This window comes from Megascapheus bottae, chromosome 11 (assembly GCF_031878675.1).
Source record: "Megascapheus bottae isolate mThoBot1 chromosome 11, mThoBot2.hap1, whole genome shotgun sequence".
Classification (NCBI taxonomy): Eukaryota; Metazoa; Chordata; class Mammalia; order Rodentia; family Geomyidae; genus Megascapheus; species Megascapheus bottae.
Genome location: NC_143519.1, coordinates 63,453,981 through 63,474,004, shown reverse-complemented (window position 1 = coordinate 63,474,004; position 20,024 = coordinate 63,453,981). Strand labels below are relative to the sequence as shown.

Sequence of the window (20,024 nt, the reverse complement as noted above, 5' to 3'; positions counted from 1 at the left end):
TCTGCCTAGGATAAACCTCAGTTCTCTAGGACTCCACCTCCTGAATAGCTAGGATGACAAGTGTGAGCCTCCGGCACTCAGCTGGTATGAATATCTTTAATGCTAATAGATGTTTTTCCAAAATGATTTGTTAGCAACAGCCAGGAATGTGCTTGGTACTGTCAGACCTCAGTTTTTCTCCAGTCAGATAAGGATGTCACCATTTTTATTTCTTATTGCCTCTACTTGGTAGCTATGTAGGCTTCCTTTTTTTTTTTTTCCCAAAATTTATTTAGGTCTTTCAGTATTGTTCTTGGGTTATCTTTTTCCTTAGTGATTTGTGAGGGGCTTTCCTTACTCCTCCCTAGCACAATTTGTGTATTGCAAACTTACCCTCCTAGCCTATGGCTTATCTTTTTACTCTTGGCTGTATCTTTTGATGAACCAAAATTGTATTGATATAGCTGAGTTTCAGGATTTTCTTACATGGTAGTACCTAAGTTTGCCCGTGCTCTAGGCCGTAACCATACCCCTTTGTTGACATTTTACTCAGCTGTTACCCAGTTCTCTCTTTCCTCCTGTGAGTTGTGCGTGACAAATGTTAGGATGGAGAGCAGTACCAGGCTCCAGTGCCTCTCCTGTCACCTCTCCTGTTCTGCCCTGTTGCTGGCATCTTCAGTGTCCAAGTCAGTATTAAATTGGCCTGAGAGAGAAATAAACTTGATGTGTAATGAATTAACAGGGTTTGAATTATGTGCTTGTCTTTTATTAAGCTGACCAACTTGGTAAGCTATGTATCTTCTCAATGTTGGTTTTCTCACCTTTAAAGTATTAATGTTCTCTCTAAAACATTCTGGCTAGCTCATATCCCTGGCTGCCACCTCGTAGCCGGGGCCAACCGGCAGCAAACCGGGGTTCGCAGATTGGGGTTCCTGAAATAGGGGACAAGGACTAGGAAGAAAAAGAAGAGAGACAGACACACCGGGTCCGGGATGTCCGCAGTCCAGGCAAAGACTGTCGCGTTTATTTTTCACTCCCCCTTCTTCCCTCCTCCTGACCCAGGGAACCTCCAGGTGTTACATTCATATGGTAATTCTCAGGTCATTTACATAGAATAGGGCCAGAAAGCAATAAGACAATATAGCCATCGTCTGATGCAAGTCAAGGTACAGTTTGATTCCACTCTGGCTCCCAACACCTCGTCACTGGTTAAGCCAGGGCTCAGTGTCCTTTCTGATTCCTTCTGTCAGTAATTCTGATGCAGATATTTTCTGAACTCATGGTTGAATTGTATGAACTTGCTGACACCTGGCAGTTTGAGACCTATAAGTCAGAGGTGTCATGTGGTATATTACAACACTGGAACGTTTCTATCTCCTTGTATGACAAGCCTCCTGTGCATGTGACAATCTCCAGCTGACTGTTTTGGTTCTAATCATGGCCATTCTCTGATAGCATCTGGCATGCTTTGTACTTTTTAACATGTAAATCAGATTCTGGTTAAAACCCATCAAAATTGGGAGTTTACAAAAGTTGGGAAGTTACAATATGAAGAAAATATGTATGAACCAAATAATTAGTGCTTTGGTATACTTCTTGAAGTCCACCTCAATTTGTTGCTGGTGCATGCTGGTTCTGGGGCTTGAACCCAAGGCTCTGTCCCTGAGCCTTTCTGAACTCAAAGCTAACGCTCTACCACTTGAGCCACACTGCCACTTCTGGCTTATTCAGAGTAGTTTATTAGAAGTGAGAGTCTCATGGACTTTCCTGCCTGGGCTGGCTTTGAAGTGCAATCCTCAGATTTTTGAATTGAGATCCATTCAGATGTCAGCCTCCCGAGTAGCTAGAATTCCAGGGGTGAGCTCCTGTGCCTAGAAGCATGAGTATTTTTTATGATATATTTATTGCTTAGTGATCTAGAACATGATTGGTGTACATGATTGGTCATGACTTACAAATGTTTAGCATGGCCATTTCCATTTTAATTAAATTTCCAGTTATTTGGTCAAGCCAAAAGTCTTTTTGGTCATCTCTGTGGTCTTCATTCTTTGTGACTGGTTCTAGAACATTGACTGTCAATCTCCCCCCCCCCCCACCTCTTGTGCTTCAGAAGAACAGATATTGACTTTTTATCTTTCTTGATTAAATGATGGAAAACTCCTACAAATTAGGAAAGAAACAACTAAGACTTCCTTGGTTAAGGGATAAAGGACTAGTAGTTCATAAAAGGATGACTAAGGATATGTTTGCTCAGATGCTGGCCAGTTTAATATTTCTTTCCCTAAATACTAATACATTTTAAAGCAAATTTTTAATGCAATTGACAATTTGTTCTAACAGGAAGTCAGACTCGGAGAATCAAGTTGGTGCCACCTCCCGATTTAGGCAGCACTGATAAGGGACAGGTAAATCTCTTCATTTTTTTAGACTTTTAACTTAACATTGTAATATATATTTTTCATATATATATGTATATGTATACATATATACACATTCCAAATACAAGTCACAGAACCCTGTAATACTAGGATCTAGAAATAAGTATAGGCTTAACTGCTTAAAATGTCTTGTTTTACAGGCCATCTTGCCACTGGAACCAGTAAATTTTCCAGATCCTGAATATAAAAATGAAGAAACTGATAAAGAAGAAATTCAGGGAGAAATCAATCATCCTGATGGAAAGGTTTTTTTCTTTTTTTTTTTAAGTTAAAAAAAATAAGTTGTAAAGAATTAAGCATTGGAACTGGGTTCATTATAATCTAAGCTACTCAGGAGGCTGACATCTGAGGACCTCAGTTCAAAGCCAGCTGGGCTGAAAAGTCTTTATGAGACTCATTTCCAGCTAACCACTCAAAAACTGGAAGTGCTGCTATGGCGCAAAGTGATATAGCATTAGACTTGGTTAAAAATATAGTAGATGGGAGCGAGCGGGGCCAAGAGCAAGCTGGAGCGAGCCGGGCGGAAGCAAGCTGGGCCAGAGCGAGTGGGCCGGAGCGAGCGGGCCGGAGCGAGCGGAGCCTGAGCTAGAAAGAGGGCCTAGCCGGGCCGGAGCGAGCAGGGCCGGAGCGAGCGGGGCCGGAGCGAGCGGGGCCAGAAAGAGAAAGGGGCCAAAAAAAAAAAAATATAGTAGATGGGCTGGGAGTTTGGCCTAGTGGTAAAGTGTTTGCCTAGCATGCATGAAGACCTAGGTTCAATTCCTTGGTACCACATACATAGAAAAAGCCAAAAGTGATGCTGAAGCTCTAGTGGTAGAGCTCTAGCCTTGAGAATAACCCAAGGATAGTACTCAGGCCCTGATCTCAGGCTCAGGACTGGCAATAATAATAATAATAATAATAATAATAATAATAATAATAATAAAGTAGAAAGTGCTAAGTCGCTAAAATATAGTCACATGTTGCTTAATAAGGACATATACTGCAACTGCATTTTTAGGCAATTGTGTTGTATCATGAATATCACAGTGTATGTACTTACACAGATCTAAGTGGTGTTGCCTACCAAATTCTAGGGTGTGTGTGTGTGTGTGTGTGTGTGTGTGTGTGTGTGTATGTGTATGAGAGCGTGCACGCGTGTGTGTGCGCGCACATGTATGATGGAGCCTAATGACTCTTGGGCCAAGATGAATAAAACAACGTATTATATTAAACACAAGACTGAGATGCAATAAACATGAAATATGCAGGGTTGCTGCTGGAGGAACATAGAATATTGTTCACAGAAAACTTTGTATCTAATAATTATATGTAAATAAGTATAGAAAGCACACAAACCAGTTGGATGCTAGTGACTTAGGGAAGTTGTAGTTCCAATTAAGCAAAGCAGAAAAGACCATAAGATTCAATCTCTTAATTCACTAGCAAAAAGCTGGGCTGGGAATGTGGCTCAAATGGTAGAGCAATAACATAGCTAGCTAGCCAGCCTAGCAAGCTCTGGGTCCTGAGTTTAAACTTTAGTATCATCAAAATGAACAGAAACACAAAGGAAAAAAAGCAAGAAAGTACACAAACACTAGTATTATCACTAACAAGTAATATGTACTTTACATAAATATATAGGCTCTCTCTATATATATTCTGACTTTCAACACAAGTGACAACAGACATCACAAACCCAAGGTGTTGCATTACATTGACACTAGATAACATTGCTAGGTGAGAGGACTTTTTCTGCTCTATTTTAATCTTAGGGGAGCTCTGCCATACATACAGCTTATTATTGACCAAGAGGTTATTAGGTGATATATGGCTGTATTTATTTAAATAAATAATTGATCTGCAAGACCATGGATGGTGGCTTAACTTCAGAGCTGTGGGGCTTGAAGTTTTAGACTCCTACAAATGCTTAGTGCCTAGTAAGAGTTAGTCACCCATTTTTAGTTTGCTGATACAGCAGAAGAAATGCAGTCCCTTTGTTTAAACATTGTTCTTCCCAACAGCATCCAAGCTTCTGATAGTTCATTCTAGCATAACGTGTGTGTGAGCACATGCCTGCTCGCTAGGACCTGGGCCCTGTCCTTTTGCTTTTTTACTCCAGGCTGGCACCCAACACTTGAGCCACAGTTCCACTTCCTGCTTTTGGGTGGTTAATTGGAGATAAGAATCTCATGGGCTTTCCTACTGAGCTGGCTTCAAACCATGATCCTTAGAGCTTAGCCTCCTGAGTAGCTTGCATTATAGATATGAGCCACCAGTGCCTGTTTGTATTGTCCTGGGCCAGGGGCCTCTCTTTCCATCTCCATCATCTCCAGCTGCTCTCCTGTTTATTCTTTGGCTAAGGAATGTTCCTGAGTGGGAAAAATGAATGTGCTAGGGGAAGAGGCAGCTAGGGGAAAGGACATGCTAGGGTGTGTTAGGAGGAGGCGGGGAGGCCTTTCTCCTTAAATTTATGGAAGATCTGCTTTTTCAAATACTATAATGAGATCCATCTTAGTTGAAATGACAAAGCCAAAACTCAGTGCAGGTGTTGAGGAGTGAGAAGACAAAGAAGAGTCAAAGCAAGCAACCAACTTCCTAAATTCTGTAGGTTACCATATGAGGAAAGGTTTTGTTTTTGCTTAATTCTAGTTAATGAAAAAAGGAATAAGCAAATTAGAAAATCGCCAGTTGCAGCTTCTAATGAAATAATCTCTTACTTCCAAGTGTTTTTACTATTAAAAAAAATTGAAGGTGGGGGGAGGGAAATGAGGAACAAGACATGAGAAAGGGTATCAATGTATGTGAATTAATGCACCCTCTATCTGGTGAATATATTGTAACCCTTCTATTAATTATAATAAAAATATATGGGAAAAACTGAAAGGCACTTAAGAGAGAACTTTGATTTATCTTGGTCACAAATTCTCTGGAAGAAATCCTCCTTACCAATATTTTTTTTTTTCTTCAGGTGGAAAAGGTTTATAAGAATGGGTGCCGGGTTATACTGTTTCCCAACGGAACTCGGAAAGAAGTGAGTGCTGATGGGAAGAGCATCACCGTCACATTCTTTAATGGTGACGTCAAGCAGGTCATGCCGGATGACAGAGTGGTACGTTGTTCTCCCAGGGACATTTCCCCAGACACGAACCTCTCCGGAGGAAGCGTGTCCTGACTTGCTGTCTTTACAGGTCTATTTCTACGCTGCTGCTCAGACCACTCATACCACATACCCAGAAGGACTGGAAGTCTTGCATTTCTCAAGTGGACAGATAGGTATACACTAGCCGATCTTCCCTTCCCCACACAGTAACAGGGCTGGGCCTGGTGGCGAGGCCTACAGTCACAAGGCTGGCTTGGGCTGTGTAGTGAGTTGTAAGGACAGCCTGAGCTACAGAGCAGGGCTGTGTCACAAAAGAAAAAAAGCTATAGTGACTTTTGTTCTTAAACAGAGAAACATTTCCCAGATGGAAGAAAAGAAATTACATTTCCTGACCAGACCATTAAAAATTTATTTCCTGATGGACAAGAAGAAAGCATCTTCCCAGACGGTACAGTTTTCAGAGTGCAACGGTATGCCATTTTTCCGTTTCTAGATTTTCTAGTTTTCATGGTTCAATTTGATGGTTCAGCGCATTCAGAAGTGATCAGGTCCTCTTTGAGAGCAGATAAGGCATGAGTAGTAAAGAAGTAGTGTGAAGCTGGGGGCAGTGGCTCATGCCTGTAATCCTAGCTGCTTAGAAGGCTGAGATCTGAGGATCAAGGTTCAAAGCCAGCCCGGGCACAAAAGGACCTGAGACTCTTATCTTCAATTAACCTCTAGAAAATGGGAAGTGGGGCTTGGCTCAAGGGTAGGCGGTAGCCTTGAGCTGAAGAGCTCAGGGACAGCGCCCAGGCTGAGTTCAAGCCCATGACAACCCCCCCCCCCAAAAAAAAAAAATGAACTAGTGTGAACCTGTAGCTGGAGATGGGTTATCACTGCATTCCTGGAAAGAGGAATGGTAAGTATTTGTTTAGAAGTGAACTTGGAATTTGGAAACACTGAGGCAGAAAAGAAGGCTGCCCTGGGACCAGAGGCATGGCCTAGTGGTCGAGTGCTTGCTTAGCATGCATGAAGTCCTGGGTTCAATTCTTTGGTACCACATACACAGAAAAAGCTGGAAGTGGTACTATGGCTTGAGTAGTAGAGTGCTAGCCTTGAGAAAGCCCATGAACAGTGCCCATGCTCTGAGTTCAAATCCCAGGACTGGCAAGAAAAAAAATGAAGGCTTCCCTGTTAATTTTTGGTAAGACTGACCAAATCATAGCACTAGTATTCAGCTTAGATTTTCTTGTATTCTAAACTTCTGGACCTTTCTGACCCAGGCAATTAAGTTCAAATTCTTCTTACTTACCTGAGGTTTTTTGCCTCCCTGGTGTTTTTTAAAATCAGCAACCTCATTAGTCCTGCGGGCTACTTGTCTTGATTCTCAACCGTCATTGCGCTGCTTAGCCCCACAGTTTCATGACAGCCAAGGACAGGATACCTTTTCATTTTCCCCTCCCTTCCTAGATCTTGGTATCTCAGTACCCTGGATACAACTGATTCACATAGGGACGCTGACTAACCCTAGTTCTTGGTTTAAAGTGGTAACAACCCTAATTCAGATAGTGTACACACTACTTACTGCCTCGGTAATGTTATTCCCTTAACATGACTCAAACGCTACATGTGTAAAGACAAAACACCCATTTGTTCTAAATGACAGGAAAAATGAAACTTTTCAGTAATAACAAGTTTTAACATTAGTCCTACACTTGAAATTCCATGAAATAGAAAATGTGAGGGACTTGATATACCCACGTATTCACCTTCAGTGAGAATTAACCTACAGCTAGTCTTTTTTCTGACAGACGCCAGGTAGAAAATCAGCATTTTGTTCTTATAGCAGTGATAAATGGTAATATGTCTTAAAACACTTGGATTACTCAGCAGTGGCTGAGGTCCACTCTGGTGCTGTGTGGAGACCCACCCCCTGAGGGAACCTGCCCCCTGGGGGAATCCACCCCCTGGGGGGACCCATCCCCTGGGGGAACCCACCCCCTGAGAGGACCCACCCCCCTGAGGGAACCCACCCCCCTGAGGAGACTCACCTCCCTGGGGGAACCCACCCCTTGGGGGCACCCACCCTGTGGAAAGACCCACCCCCTGAGGGAGGCACCAGGTGGTTTGGAGTCTCAAGGCCATTGCGGTCTTGTCCTCTGGAGTTCTGAAATAGGGATTTCCAGTGTTGGGCTCCAGCTTGTGTTTCTTTGGACCTGTGTCCGTGGGAGTTAAGTGTTTGGATGTTCAGGCGTGTCCACGTAACAGCGATTGGCTGGGTAATAACTTTTTCATATTCTGCCTTTTTGGTTTAGAACAGATTTTGTGGTCAGGAGCTCATGCCTACAATCCTAGCTACTCAAAGCCAAGATTGCAATTTGAAGTCAGCCTGGGTAGAAAAGTCTTACTTGAGCTCTGGGCCTGAACACTGTCCCTGAACTCTTCAGCTCAAGGTTACCGCCCTACCTCTTGAGCCACTGGGCCTCTTCTAGTTTTCTGGTGATTAATTGGAGATGAGAGTGTCTCACAAATTTTAGTGCCTGGGACTGGCTTTGAACCAAGATCCTCAGCCTTCTGAGTGGCTAGGATTATAGGCATAAACCACCACGTCAGGCTTGGAGACTTTTACCTCCCGTTAGCCAGCAAAAAGCCAGAGTGGGTATTTGGCTCAAGTGGTAGAGTGCCAACGTTGAGTGAAAAAGCTAAGTGAGGGTATGAGGCTCTGAGTTCAAGCCCCAGTACTGGCACAAAGTCAGGCACTAGTGACTCATGCTTATAATCCTGGCTGTTCAAGAGAATGAGCTATGAGGATCAAAGTTCAAAGTCAGCCCTGGGAAGAAAGTCCATAAGACCTTTTTTTTTGGCCAGTCATGGGGCTTGAACTCAGGGCCTGGCACTGACCTTGGACACTTTGCTAGCACTCTGCCACTTGAGCTACAGTGCCACTTCTGGCTTTTTCTGTGTATGTGGTACCAAGGAACTGAACCCAGGGCTTTGTGTAGGCTAGACAAGCACTCTACCACTAGGCCAAACTCCTGGTCTCCTATGCGCTTCTTACCTCCAGTTATCTAGCACAACAGCTAGAATTGGAGCTCAAGTTTAAGTAATACAGTGTTAGCCTGGAACATAAATGCTCAGGGACAGCACCTAGGCCTTGAGTCAAGTCCCAGGACTGGCACCAGACAAACAAAAGTAAAACAGATTGTGTTTCTATGTGTGCTGGTTCCGGGGCTTGAACTCAGCGCCTTTCCCTCTTGCTCACAGCAGGCATTGTATCACTCAAGCCATACTTCCATTCTAGCACTTTGTGGTTAATTTTGGAGATAGTCTTAGTCTTGGGGAATAGCTTTGAACTTCGAACTCAGATCTCAGCTTCCCGAGTAGTTAGGTTTCCAGGTGTGTCATATAGCCTGATGCAAAACAGGTTGTTTTGTCAGGCTTTCCCTTTCCCACTTGGTGGTGTAGAGCAAGCATCAGATGGTATTTAACTTAGTGAAAGGGGGATCAAACAAAAATGGGGGAAAAAGAAGTAACGAGCACTTAATACTCTGATTATCAGCCTGTTTTAGAGGCAGAAAGTATTTTGAAGTAAAAATCAATTTGTTAAAACAAGTTTTTCACGAGCACCTGTAAGCACAAATTCAATAAAGAACCTGAAGCGTCAACACTGCAAAAAATGTGGAATTATATGTAGAAAAAGAACGAAGGGGATGTGTGTAGAATTGCAGAATCAACTCGTGACTTTGGAAATAGGTGTCTTGTTACAGGTTTTGTTTGTCTGGTGCTGGAGTCAACCAGGCCTCCTGCCTGCATGCTGGCAAGTGCTCTATCTCTGAGCCCTGTTCCATGGATGTAGGGTAGGGGTTGAGAACAGATCTCACTGTTGTCTGGGCTAGCCTTAAATTCAGCTTCCATGCCTCAGACTCTTGAGATCTGGAATTACACCCAGTAATATTTCATATTAAAAAATTCACCTATTATAATGAGGTGATATACAGTGTTACAGTTATATAAATCAGGTAAAGGGTACATTTCTTTCTGGACTGTGTCATTTCTTCCCTATATTTCATATTTGTAAAGAAATTATTTTAAATTTTACAGCGATGGCAACAAAATCATAGAGTTTAATAATGGTCAAAGAGAATTTCATACTGCGCAGTTCAAGAGACGGGAATATCCAGATGGCACTGTTAAAACTGTCTATACAAATGGGCATCAAGAAACAAAGTACCCATCTGGCCGAGTAAGAGTTAAGGACAAAGACGGTAATGTTCTAGTGGACACAGAATCGTCTTGACCCCTGTATGACAAATCATTAAGCAACAGCACTGATTTTCCTATTTAAACAAATATACATTTGTTTGTGGACTGTATGTGTGTGTTCATGTGTGTGTATTAATGGAAAAGATGTTGGATTCTAAAATAAATATTTCCAGTTTCTCATGCACAAGGATTTGCTTTTTAATTCATCTGCATTGTCTTTCTATAGTGAAAGCCTTATTGCTTTGTCCTAAAAGTGTACAGGTGTGCAAAATAAGATGTGCTGTTTTCATTGAGATGGTTTTAACAAGTGTGTCAATTAGGTGTCTTCCGGACACAGCATGTGAACAAGACATGCACAGAAGGGTCACTCAAGAAGGAGTGTCTCTAGCCAAAACAGCCGTGTTCAACTAGTACAAGAACTAAAAGCTTCACGTTCTACACAGATTCATTAGTTGCGCAGTTGAAAATAACAATGGATACAAGTAAGTCAGTGTTACAGGTTGTGTAGATATTTTAGGAAAAAGCAGTTATAATTAAGGGTGCCTACATAACTTGTCAAAGTGGGACTTTTGAAAGAGAAGCAAGTGTTACATTAACTCACAAACCCTTGATGTTATCCTTATTGAGGCTGAAGGTGGCAGAAACAAGCTGTTTTGACAGAAGCAGTAAGTCACTTTAAATTTTAGCGTTGACACTGGCCCAGGGGGGAAAAAATGTCACTATTACATGACTTAAGAAATGAAGAACTTCTCAAAGAAATTTAGGACATAACTCAGTAGGGAAGAATTTGTTTTGGGGGGGCGGTGATGGGTGGTACTGGAGTTTGTACTCAGGGCCTTGTGTTTGCTAAGTTGGTACTCTTGACACAAGCCACGCACCCAGTCCTTTTTGCTTCTAAGGTTATTTTTTACATAAGGTTTCCCTGTTTATGTGGAACTCTGCTCCTCTTTTGATTGCCTCTCATGTATCTAGCATTAGATATATGTGTGCTCTCATCCAGGTTATTAAGATGTGGTCTTGATACCCTTTGGGTTGGGCTGGCCTGTGAACCACGGTCATCCTGATCTACGAGTATGCAGAATCGTAGCCTGAGCCGCTATACCTGGCCAGGACTTCAAAAATCACAGACCTTGAAGGAAAAGCTTGACAAAGAAAAGGGAAAGCCCACAGACTAGGAGAAAGACATATGTCTGACAAAGGACTGCCATTCAGTGTTTGAGGAACTCCTACAAACCAATAAATTTACAAACTATTGAAAAGTGGGTGAAAAATTTGAGCAAGCAATTTGCAAGGGATAGAACATTCACTTGTTAAAATACCAGCAAGGCATGTGGCTCACACCTGTATCTAGCTACTTTGAGACTGAGATCAGAAGCATCTCAGCTTGAGGCCAGCCCGAGCCAAAAAACAAAAAAAACGATTAAACCTTTTCTCAACTATGGACACCATAGCATGTGCCTCTTCTTCCAACTATGAGGGAGGTTCAGATGGAGAGGACTCTGGTTCCAGAACAGCTTGGACAGAAAAGTTTGTGAGAGAATCTGTCATCTCAGATAGGATGGGAAGTATAAAAGAGGAAGTCTGGTGCAGGTGTGCACCCAGCAAAACCTAAGACTACCTTAAAATAACCACCCTAGCCAGGTGCTGGTGGCTCATGCCTTGAACTCCTAGTCGGGAGGCTAAGATCTGAGGAGCACAGGTTGAACAAAGCCAGCCCAGGCAGCAAAGTCTCAGACTCTTCATCACCAGAAAATGAAGTGGAGCTGTGGCTCAAAGTGGTAGAGTGTTAGCCTTAAGCAGAAAAGGTCAAGGGCCAAAAAACCCATTGCAAACAAGTACTTGAAAGAATGGCTTAAGTGGCAGAGTGTTCTATCAAGGAGGCTCAAGTTCAAACCCCAATACTACCAAAAGACAAAACCAATGAGATTACCTTCTTTATACCAGTGTCCATATTCTGGCAAACAAAGGTCTGGCTATGTCTAATGTTTTTGGCCAGGCCAGGGGCTTGAACGCAGGGCCTGGGCACTGTCCTTGGACACTTTTTGGTCAAGGCTAGCACTCTGCCACTTGAGCCACGGTACTACTTCCATCTTTTTCTGTCTATGTGGTGCCAAGGAATTAAATTCAGGGCATCATGCATGCTAGACAAGCACTCTTATCACTAGGCTACACTCCTGGCCCTTATCTATTGTTTTGTCATAAATACCCTGATGTAGGCCATTTAGTGTGTGTTTCTGGGTGAGCTTGCACCAGTGTCTCCTGCTTTGTGTATCTGTGTGCTTTCTTTGCTCTACTTGAAAACTTAGTCCTACATCCCTTCCCCTCCCCTGTGCTAGGGCTTGAACTTGGGCTTGGGTGACATCGCTGAACGTTTTTGCTCGAGGCTAGCACTCTATTCCTTGAACCACAGCTCCATTTCTGGTTTTTTGGTGGCTAACTAGAGATAGTCTTATTGTCTTTCCTGCTGGCTTTGAACTGCCATGCTCAGACCTCAGCTTCCTGAGTGGTTAGGATTGCAGGTGTGAGCCATTGGCATCCACTCTACTGTTCTTTTTTGTGACAACGTCACAAACTTGAAATCAAGGTTAGGTAAACGTTCCTCTCGGACACCTCTTTAGAACCTCCCTGGTTCCGGTTAACAAAATTATTTCCTTTGGAAATTAAGGTAAAACAACACGAGAAGGTCTGAAAGCAAGTATTTATTATTACTTTTCTACCATTCTCACCAGTTCAACATGTAGGAATAAAAGGCAAAAAAAAAAAAAAACCCACATCTATTATAGAAAAAAATGAAGAAACAACATGGAATGATCTACAGCAGAACATTTCTTCAGGGCTGCTACAGATGCTCGCACTGCACACCTGAAATACAGAGCGCGTGTTACTTTTCAACACTTGCTGTAACCCTGACTACACGAGTTGTGTATGCCAACCACATGGTCATGAGGCTAAATGACTTATGGTGCCCACTGTCCTGTTCTGCTTCCTCCATAGCCATCTGCTACTAAGAAAGAGGGTGCCTTGAAACTGACATGCTCAAGAGATCAAAGAAGGAACTATACAAGAAATTCTTGTACAGCGTTGTGTCTCCAAGAAATCAAGGAAAATCCAAAGGTGCATTTTTGACCAATTTAACTTGACCATTGAACTGCAAGGGTCAGTCTGCTAACTGGGTGTTTGAGAATGGAACTCACATCATTCATCTGGGTCTGCGAGCCCCATTTCCACTAAGGCCAGATGAACGGGGTACTGCTCATCTTCATATAACGTCACTGTTTGTTCTGGTGCTGGAGCCTAAAATGGAAATACCGGTTGTCAGGAACATACATATTTTATGTGTATATGTATATGTAAAAGCACTGTATGTCTCTGCTGACTCTTGCCATTCACAAAGGAGGGAAAAGACATTTTCTAGGTTTATTTCTAATTTACACTATGTACTTCCACCAGAGGCATCTGTGATGATTTCTTGCCAAGTCCCATTTCTCTGCTCTGATACGCTGTGGTTAAAGCTCAAGGTTCTCCTGCATGCAGCCATCGAGCTTTTGGGCCATTATCCCTGTGAAAGTTCATTTGTATTTTGAAAGCTCTATACCTGTATGTATAAATTAAAATTAGACATTCACAGACATGAAAAACATCTAAGGCCAGGCGCTGGTGGTTCACGCCTGTAATCCTAGCTATTCAGAAGGCTGAGTAGCATCTGTGCCAGCCCGGGCACAGAAGTCTGTAAGATTCTTATCTCCAATTAACCACCAGTTCAACTGGTAGAGCTGAAGAGCTCAGGGGCTGTCCAGGCTGAGTTCAAGCCCTACCACGGACCAAGAAAAAACAACAAATCTAGATCAGAGATTTGTGGATTAGGGCGAGGCTCAGTGGTAGAGCACTTTTCTAGCAGGCGCCAGGTCCTGGGTTTGATTAGAATGAATGAATAAGGGCTTGCCATGTCTGTGTTCACTGGTTCCTTGTAGAGATTCTGTGTGAACTTTCAACACGACTGTGCCACGTGCACGAGCATGGTCTGTGCAGAGCCTTCCAGCAACACTTAGCAGCAACCAGCCTGGAGCCATTGGAGCTCATCCCAGGCATTGAAGACCAGAGTAGAGCAGTCTCAGCATGGGGCCAATCAGAAGGAAGCACAATGGCCTCACCGAGTGCCGACAGCAGGGTTATACCTAAAGGGTGCCTCCCCCGAGCACCACCCAGCTGATGGCTGGAGCTGGAAGGAGACTCTAGAAGCCAGAAAACCAGACTGGAAGGGAGCTTTTCTGGTTGTAAATGGCAGTGCACTGCATGGCATGTGCTGGAATGAGGCTGTGGGCTAACCCTTGGTGAGTTACTAAGCTCTAGAAGAAAAGTCTGTATGTGGAGGGCTGGGAGTATGGCCTCATCATGGTAGAGTGCTTGCCTAGCATGCATGAAGCCCTGGGTTCGATTCCTCAGTACCACATACATTGAAAAAGGCGGAGAAGACCCAGGACTGGCCAAAAACAAAACAAAAGGCTATCTGAAGTTCTGATACAGCTCCAACCAAATTATAACTCAAATTTTTCTCTAATCCTGATTTTTTTTTTTTTTTGCCAGTCCTGGGGCTTGAACTCAGGGCCTGAGCACTGTCCTTAGGCTTTCCTCAAGGCCAGTGCTCTACCACTTGAACCACAGCATCACTTCTGGCTTTTTTCAGTTAACGTGGTACCGAGGAATCGAACCCAGAGCACTGTGCATGCTAGGCACGCACTTTACCACTAAGCCAAACTCCTGGCCCCTAATCCTGATTCTTGTCCTCCTCTCTCAACTCAGTCTTTTATGATGCAGTTCAGATGCCACCTCTCTGTCTTACTCAATGTTACCTGAATGCTTATTAACACTGCTGCTGAATCTCAACATTCCTGCGTACCCCGCCTCCACCTCTACTGTGCTCTTCTCACAGTAATAGGGTGATAATTTTGTTCCCCCCATTCTGTGTTGCCCCGCAACAAAGCTCCTTTCAGGATTTGTAGGGGTTGTAGGGAGTGACTTTTAGAAATTTTGACCAAGACAAGTTACTTACCATGGAGGAAGCATACAGTCGTTTTCCTTGAAGACAGTCTATCATAGCCCACAGTGCCTCCATGCTCCACTGGGGACAATACGGTATTCTTGTCTTCCCAGAGTCCTTTAAAGGAGGTTTAAACCCTGCCAAGAGAACCTTTATGGCTCGTGCTGGGTACTGCATAAGATGAAGAGGAATCTGACGCATTCTGTCACAAAAGAAATTCTTAAAGTGTTCAGAATGTCACAATTCAATTTTTCTTAAAACTATAAAATCAGGGGAAAAAAAAAACTCCCCAACATTCATCTTCAAAACAAAGAAACTTAACATGCAGCAATACAGTGAAGAGAAACAAAATGGGTATTGCTGCAAAGAAGAGGTGAAGGAGCACATGAGAAGATGCCTACCTAACAGGGAAATGCTGTGCAGCCAATAGGATGGGGGAAGGAAGGAAAACATGCTAGGCTGCAGGAAATCTGCAGACCTTGGACACTGTTGGTGGGACAGTGGAATGACACGGCTATGAAATCCAGCAAACCCTATTTCCAGGTATTCATTGAAAATAATGAAAGTAGGGTCTCGAAGTACTGTAATCATGAGAGCGCTGTCCACAACAGGCAGAAGGTGGACAGGAGCCACGTACCCACGATGGATGAATAGATAAGATACAGCATGCACACGCAATGAAAACTTATTTAGCCTTTACAAAGGAACATGCCGATCAACCTCAAAAACGTTATGTTAAGTGAAATAAGCCAGACAGAAAACAACAAATGGACTGTGTCCCACTGGCTCATGCCTACAATCCTACTTACTCAGGAGGCTGAGATCTGAGAATTGAGGTTCAAAGCCAGCCTAGGCAGCAAAGTCTGTAAGACTCTTATCTCCCATAAACTACCAAAAAGTCAGAAATGGAGATGTGATTCAAGTGGTAGAGCCAAAGCAGCTCAGGGCCAGCATCCTGAATTCAAGCTCAAAAATAAAACAATGAATAGTGTATAATTTTATTCATTCAAGGAACCTACCCTAAGAAAGTTAATAGGCATAGAAACAAAGCCCCGGACAGATTACAAGGGGTAGGGCAGAATGGAATGGGTTACGACTTCTTGTTTAATGGACGCATTGTTTCTGTTTGGATTGATCAAAATGTTTTGGCCTGGGTCAGTGGTTTACCTCCGTAATCCTAGCTACTCAGGAGGCTGAGATCTGAGGATTACGGTTCAAAGCCAGCCTGGGTAGGGAAATCTGAGACTATTATCTGTAATTAACCACCAGAAAACCAGCACTGTGGCTCAAAGTGATAGAGCACTAACTTTGAGCTGAAGAACTAAGAGACAGTGCTCAGGCCAAGTTCAAGCCTCATGACCACCAACAACAAAAAGTTCTAGAAATGGAACAGCAGTGACACTCATTTAAAGGCAATTCACTGTATTTTACAAATAGCTAAAGAGTTTATGTTTATCTTTTTTTTTTTTTTTTTGACAGTTCCAGGGCCTGAACTCAGGGCCTGAGTGCTGTCTTTGTGCTTTCTCAAAACTAGTGCTCTGTCACTTGGGCCACAGCACCATGTCTGGCTTTTCTATATATGTGATACCTAGGAATCAAACCCAGGTTTTCATGCATGCTAGGCAAGTGCTCTTACCACTAGGCCACACTCCTGGCCCTTATGTTTATCTTATTACAAAAACTTAGTTTAAAAATTCTTTATAATTAGCCAGGCACTGATGGGTCCTGTTTCAAAGCCAATCTAGGCAGGAAAAGTCCATGACACACTTATGTCCAATTAACCACCTGAAAACTGGAAGTGGATCTGTGGTTTAAAGTGGTAGAGCACTAGCCTTGAGCAAAAGAGCTCAGGGACAGTGCCCAGGTGCCAAGTTCAAGCCCCGCAACTGACAAAAAACAAGCAAACAAAAAAAGTTTTATAAACACCTTTAAGCTGGGCAAGATGGCTTGTTGGCTCAAGCCTGTAATCCTACCTACTCAGGAGGCTGGGATCTGAGGATCAAGTTTCAAAGCTAGCCCTGGCATTACAAAGCCCATGAGACTCTTCTCCAATTAATCATCAGAAAACAGTAAGCACCAGAAAACAAGTGCTGCTGTGGCTCGAGGCGTAGGGCTGAAGAGCTCAGGGACAATGCCCAGGCCCAGAGTCCAAATCCCACGATTGACAAAACAAAAAACAAGACCTTTCAAATAATTTCTTTTAAAGTACTACAACAAAAGAACCCCCAAACAAAATTAAGAGTCGTTATTTAACTGATTTTTTTCTTTACCTGTTTACTGCCAGTTTTTCAGTTGATCCATAATCAACAAACTGTACCAGGACAGATAAAGGATTAAATTCCTTAATAGAAACAATCTTTGCTCTATACCATAAGCCATCTGTATATTTTGCAAGGCAAGGCATTTCTGGAAAGACAAGAAGAGGGGGGAAATCACAAAAATCATCTTTTCCTCATAAAATTTAATAAAGAAAAGAAAAAAATAATGATTTGCTTGCCACCTAGAAAGATGAAGTTGCCAAACAACTGGCCTTTGCTGGTCTCCTTTTTCCAATTCTGTTTTATATACTCTGCTTTACTAATTCCTAAGGATAAGGCCTTGAAGAAAGGCCCCTCCCCCTCTACCAATTGTACTTCTTGGCTGTGTCACTTGCACTAGCCCTGCTCTCATTCTTCCCAGTTGGTCTGAACAGTAAACATGGTAACTACAGTTCACAGGCATGTACCACTGGGTCTTGCTCATAAGCATTTTTTTTTTCATTGTAAAAGTCTCTTCTTTCAAAGATCCAACGTGACTTAAAAAACTCTAACTTTCTCTTTTCATTCTATAACATTATGTACAGTGCTTTAGTATGAGCTGCTTTTTTACTCCTCACTGCATGCCTGGTTTACATGTCTCTACCCTCGTTGCTTGAGAGCAGAATTGCAGTTTTATATTATATTCCTAATATGGTGCCCAGTACAAGCAAGTATACAGTGAACGGTAAATCTGGGAAAAATGAGGCTAGTCTGTATTTTTCTTCCTGCCCTTCTACATTTCCTATTTTGCTCTGCTTCCTCCTTTCTCTCCTACATAATTCCACAAGAAAATGTTGCTGTGGACAAATGCCTAAAATATTAAAGGACTTTAATGTACAGAGTCTTATTCCAAATGACTTTTTCATTTCTTTTGTTCTTGCAATGTAGAAGATGAAACTTTACACATGTGAGGCCAATGTTCTACTGCCTTTTCACCTATATCCCCAATTATTTTTGGAACGAGTTCTTATAGTCATCAAAAGAACAACGAAGACTCTTATTTAGGTGAGTGTTTCTTTCTAGAAAATAACAGAGCTGCCTTTCTAACCTTAAAGCACAGCTCAGGTCTTGTCTTTTCTCAACAGAACTCACACAGGATGCTAATGGCTCACGCCTGCAAATCCTAGCTTCTCACGAGGCTGGGATCTGAGCACTGAGCTTGAAGCCAGTCTGAGCAGAAAAGTCTTTAATATCCTTATTTTCAGTTAACTATCAAAAAGCCAGAAGTAGATCTGTGGCACAAGTGGTAGAGTGCTTGACCTAAGAGACAGCACCAAGGCCCTGAGTTCAAGCCCTGGTACAAAAACTTAAAAACCTCATCCCCCCCCCCAAAAAAAAACACCTACATGTCATTTTAACCAACAAACTCCTTCAACATAAACGCCTATTTCAATGTGTCCATCCACCAACTTGATCCTAGAAAAGTAACTTTTATTCAAAGTGTAAACCACCACCCCAAATGCACAAATGATGTGATTAACATTACGCACGGATTGTGGGACTTCCCTTGAGATATGAACGAAACTAGGGGCTACTCCTTTGGGACTAAATCCACTTCATGATGAATTTATTCTTTCCCTCATTCAGAAACACCCCTCCTCCCTTCTCCACAGTCCCTCAAGACAAGCCGGTCTTATTAAAAACCTAGAAATACCCGTTCTAAAATCCGTCAGAGGAGGAAAGGTCTCCACACTCTTATTAAACCTCCGCAGTGCTTCTTCTAGGCTCTCTGGTTTCGATTCCCCGCTGACTTTGCTGTCACCTGTGTCATTACGATGGCTGAACTGATTACCATTTTCTACAGAATCCAGGCAAATGTATACCTAAGTGACAGGAAAGGCGGAAAAAACTCACATGGGTCGTTTTTTTACTATTTGCATGTATGCACAGTATTACCGTGGGTAAGTCCCCTAGCGAGGGCCCAGACACCCCTGCCTCCAGCTATGTGACCCTGTTGTCACAGGCTAAGGGGCCTGTGTCGGAGCTGGCTGCTGAGCCTGGACTGTGGAGCAGCTTTCGTCTGTCGGTGTGTAGGTCAGACACTGTGTCTCCTGGAGGCACATGTCCAGTCAGCAGGCCCTCTGGAGGACTTATCATTTTAGAAGTGGATTCTGCAGTTCTTGAGGATATCTTGACTGCAACCTCCTGAGAAGTCTACAGCTAGACTCAAGCTGCTTGTGGATTCCCAAGTCTTTTTGTTTGTTTGTTTGTTTGTTTTACCAATCCTGGGGCTTGAACTCAGGGCCTGGGCACCAACCTTGACACTTTTCATTCAAGGCTAGCGCTCTGCCACTTGAGCCACAGTGCCACTTCCAGCATTTTCTGTGTATAAGGTACTGAGGAACTGAACCCAGGGCTTCATATGCATACTAGCCAAGCACTCTTACCACTAGGCTACATTAGTGGCCCTGGATTCCCAACTCTCATTCATGTTAGGTATAGAGATAATTTGTTAAGACACCAATAAACCAACATGGGAAACAGCAGTGGCACACTGCTCTGATCAAACTCAGGCAGCAAACGCCTTCTCTTTTCTGCAAGACTCTGGCTTAATGAAGGGGTGGGGTGGAGCTGCGGGGAGTTTTGTCATTTCTCTTTCCTCTGGTCAAGTAACTCAAGGACAGGGAACTAATCTTCTGTGTGCGTTGATCTAGTGCCTATCAGTATTGATCGAGACACTGCCAGGCGCTAGTCCAGTGAGGGGCACAATGAACAGCACAGGGAGTGACCTTCTGTGGGAGGCAGTCACGTGTTAGAAAGTGCACAGTATGTGAGGAGCAGTAAGCAAAGACTCAGCACAGAGGGGTGGGGGAAGGTTAGATCTGTGCACCAACAGCCAGGGGCGGGAGCTGGGTGAAAGATTTCATAGGAGGGGACAGATCTTCCTTAAACGTCTTAAGTAATTGCTACTAAAGAGGACACTGGGGACCCAGCAGGAGCTTAACAAACAC

General features: G+C 43.1%; 2 protein-coding genes across 3 annotated transcripts in view; one reads left to right on the top strand and one right to left on the bottom strand.

The window, feature by feature from the left end:
• Nucleotides 1-9,835, top strand: part of Cpap (centrosome assembly and centriole elongation protein) — a 56,494-nt gene extending 46,659 nt beyond the window's left edge. The window contains exons 13-18 of the mRNA XM_090342431.1: nucleotides 2,320-2,384; nucleotides 2,558-2,662; nucleotides 5,365-5,505; nucleotides 5,585-5,669; nucleotides 5,846-5,966; nucleotides 9,577-9,835. Of these exons, the coding sequence (XP_090198557.1) occupies nucleotides 2,320-2,384; nucleotides 2,558-2,662; nucleotides 5,365-5,505; nucleotides 5,585-5,669; nucleotides 5,846-5,966; nucleotides 9,577-9,772 (713 nt within the window). The 3' untranslated portion in view covers nucleotides 9,773-9,835. The remainder of the gene's footprint in view (nucleotides 1-2,319; nucleotides 2,385-2,557; nucleotides 2,663-5,364; nucleotides 5,506-5,584; nucleotides 5,670-5,845; nucleotides 5,967-9,576) is intronic.
• Nucleotides 9,836-12,418: 2,583 nt separating this feature from the next.
• Rnf17 (ring finger protein 17) overlaps nucleotides 12,419-20,024 on the bottom strand; it is a 99,072-nt gene continuing 91,466 nt past the window's right edge. For both annotated transcript variants that reach the window (XM_090342429.1, XM_090342430.1), the window contains exons 33-37: nucleotides 18,728-18,896; nucleotides 17,047-17,182; nucleotides 14,789-14,978; nucleotides 12,933-13,032; nucleotides 12,419-12,600 (exon numbers count right to left, since the gene is read on the bottom strand). In XM_090342429.1, the coding sequence (XP_090198555.1) occupies nucleotides 12,934-13,032; nucleotides 14,789-14,978; nucleotides 17,047-17,182; nucleotides 18,728-18,896 (594 nt within the window). In that variant the 3' untranslated portion in view covers nucleotides 12,419-12,600; nucleotide 12,933. The remainder of the gene's footprint in view (nucleotides 12,601-12,932; nucleotides 13,033-14,788; nucleotides 14,979-17,046; nucleotides 17,183-18,727; nucleotides 18,897-20,024) is intronic.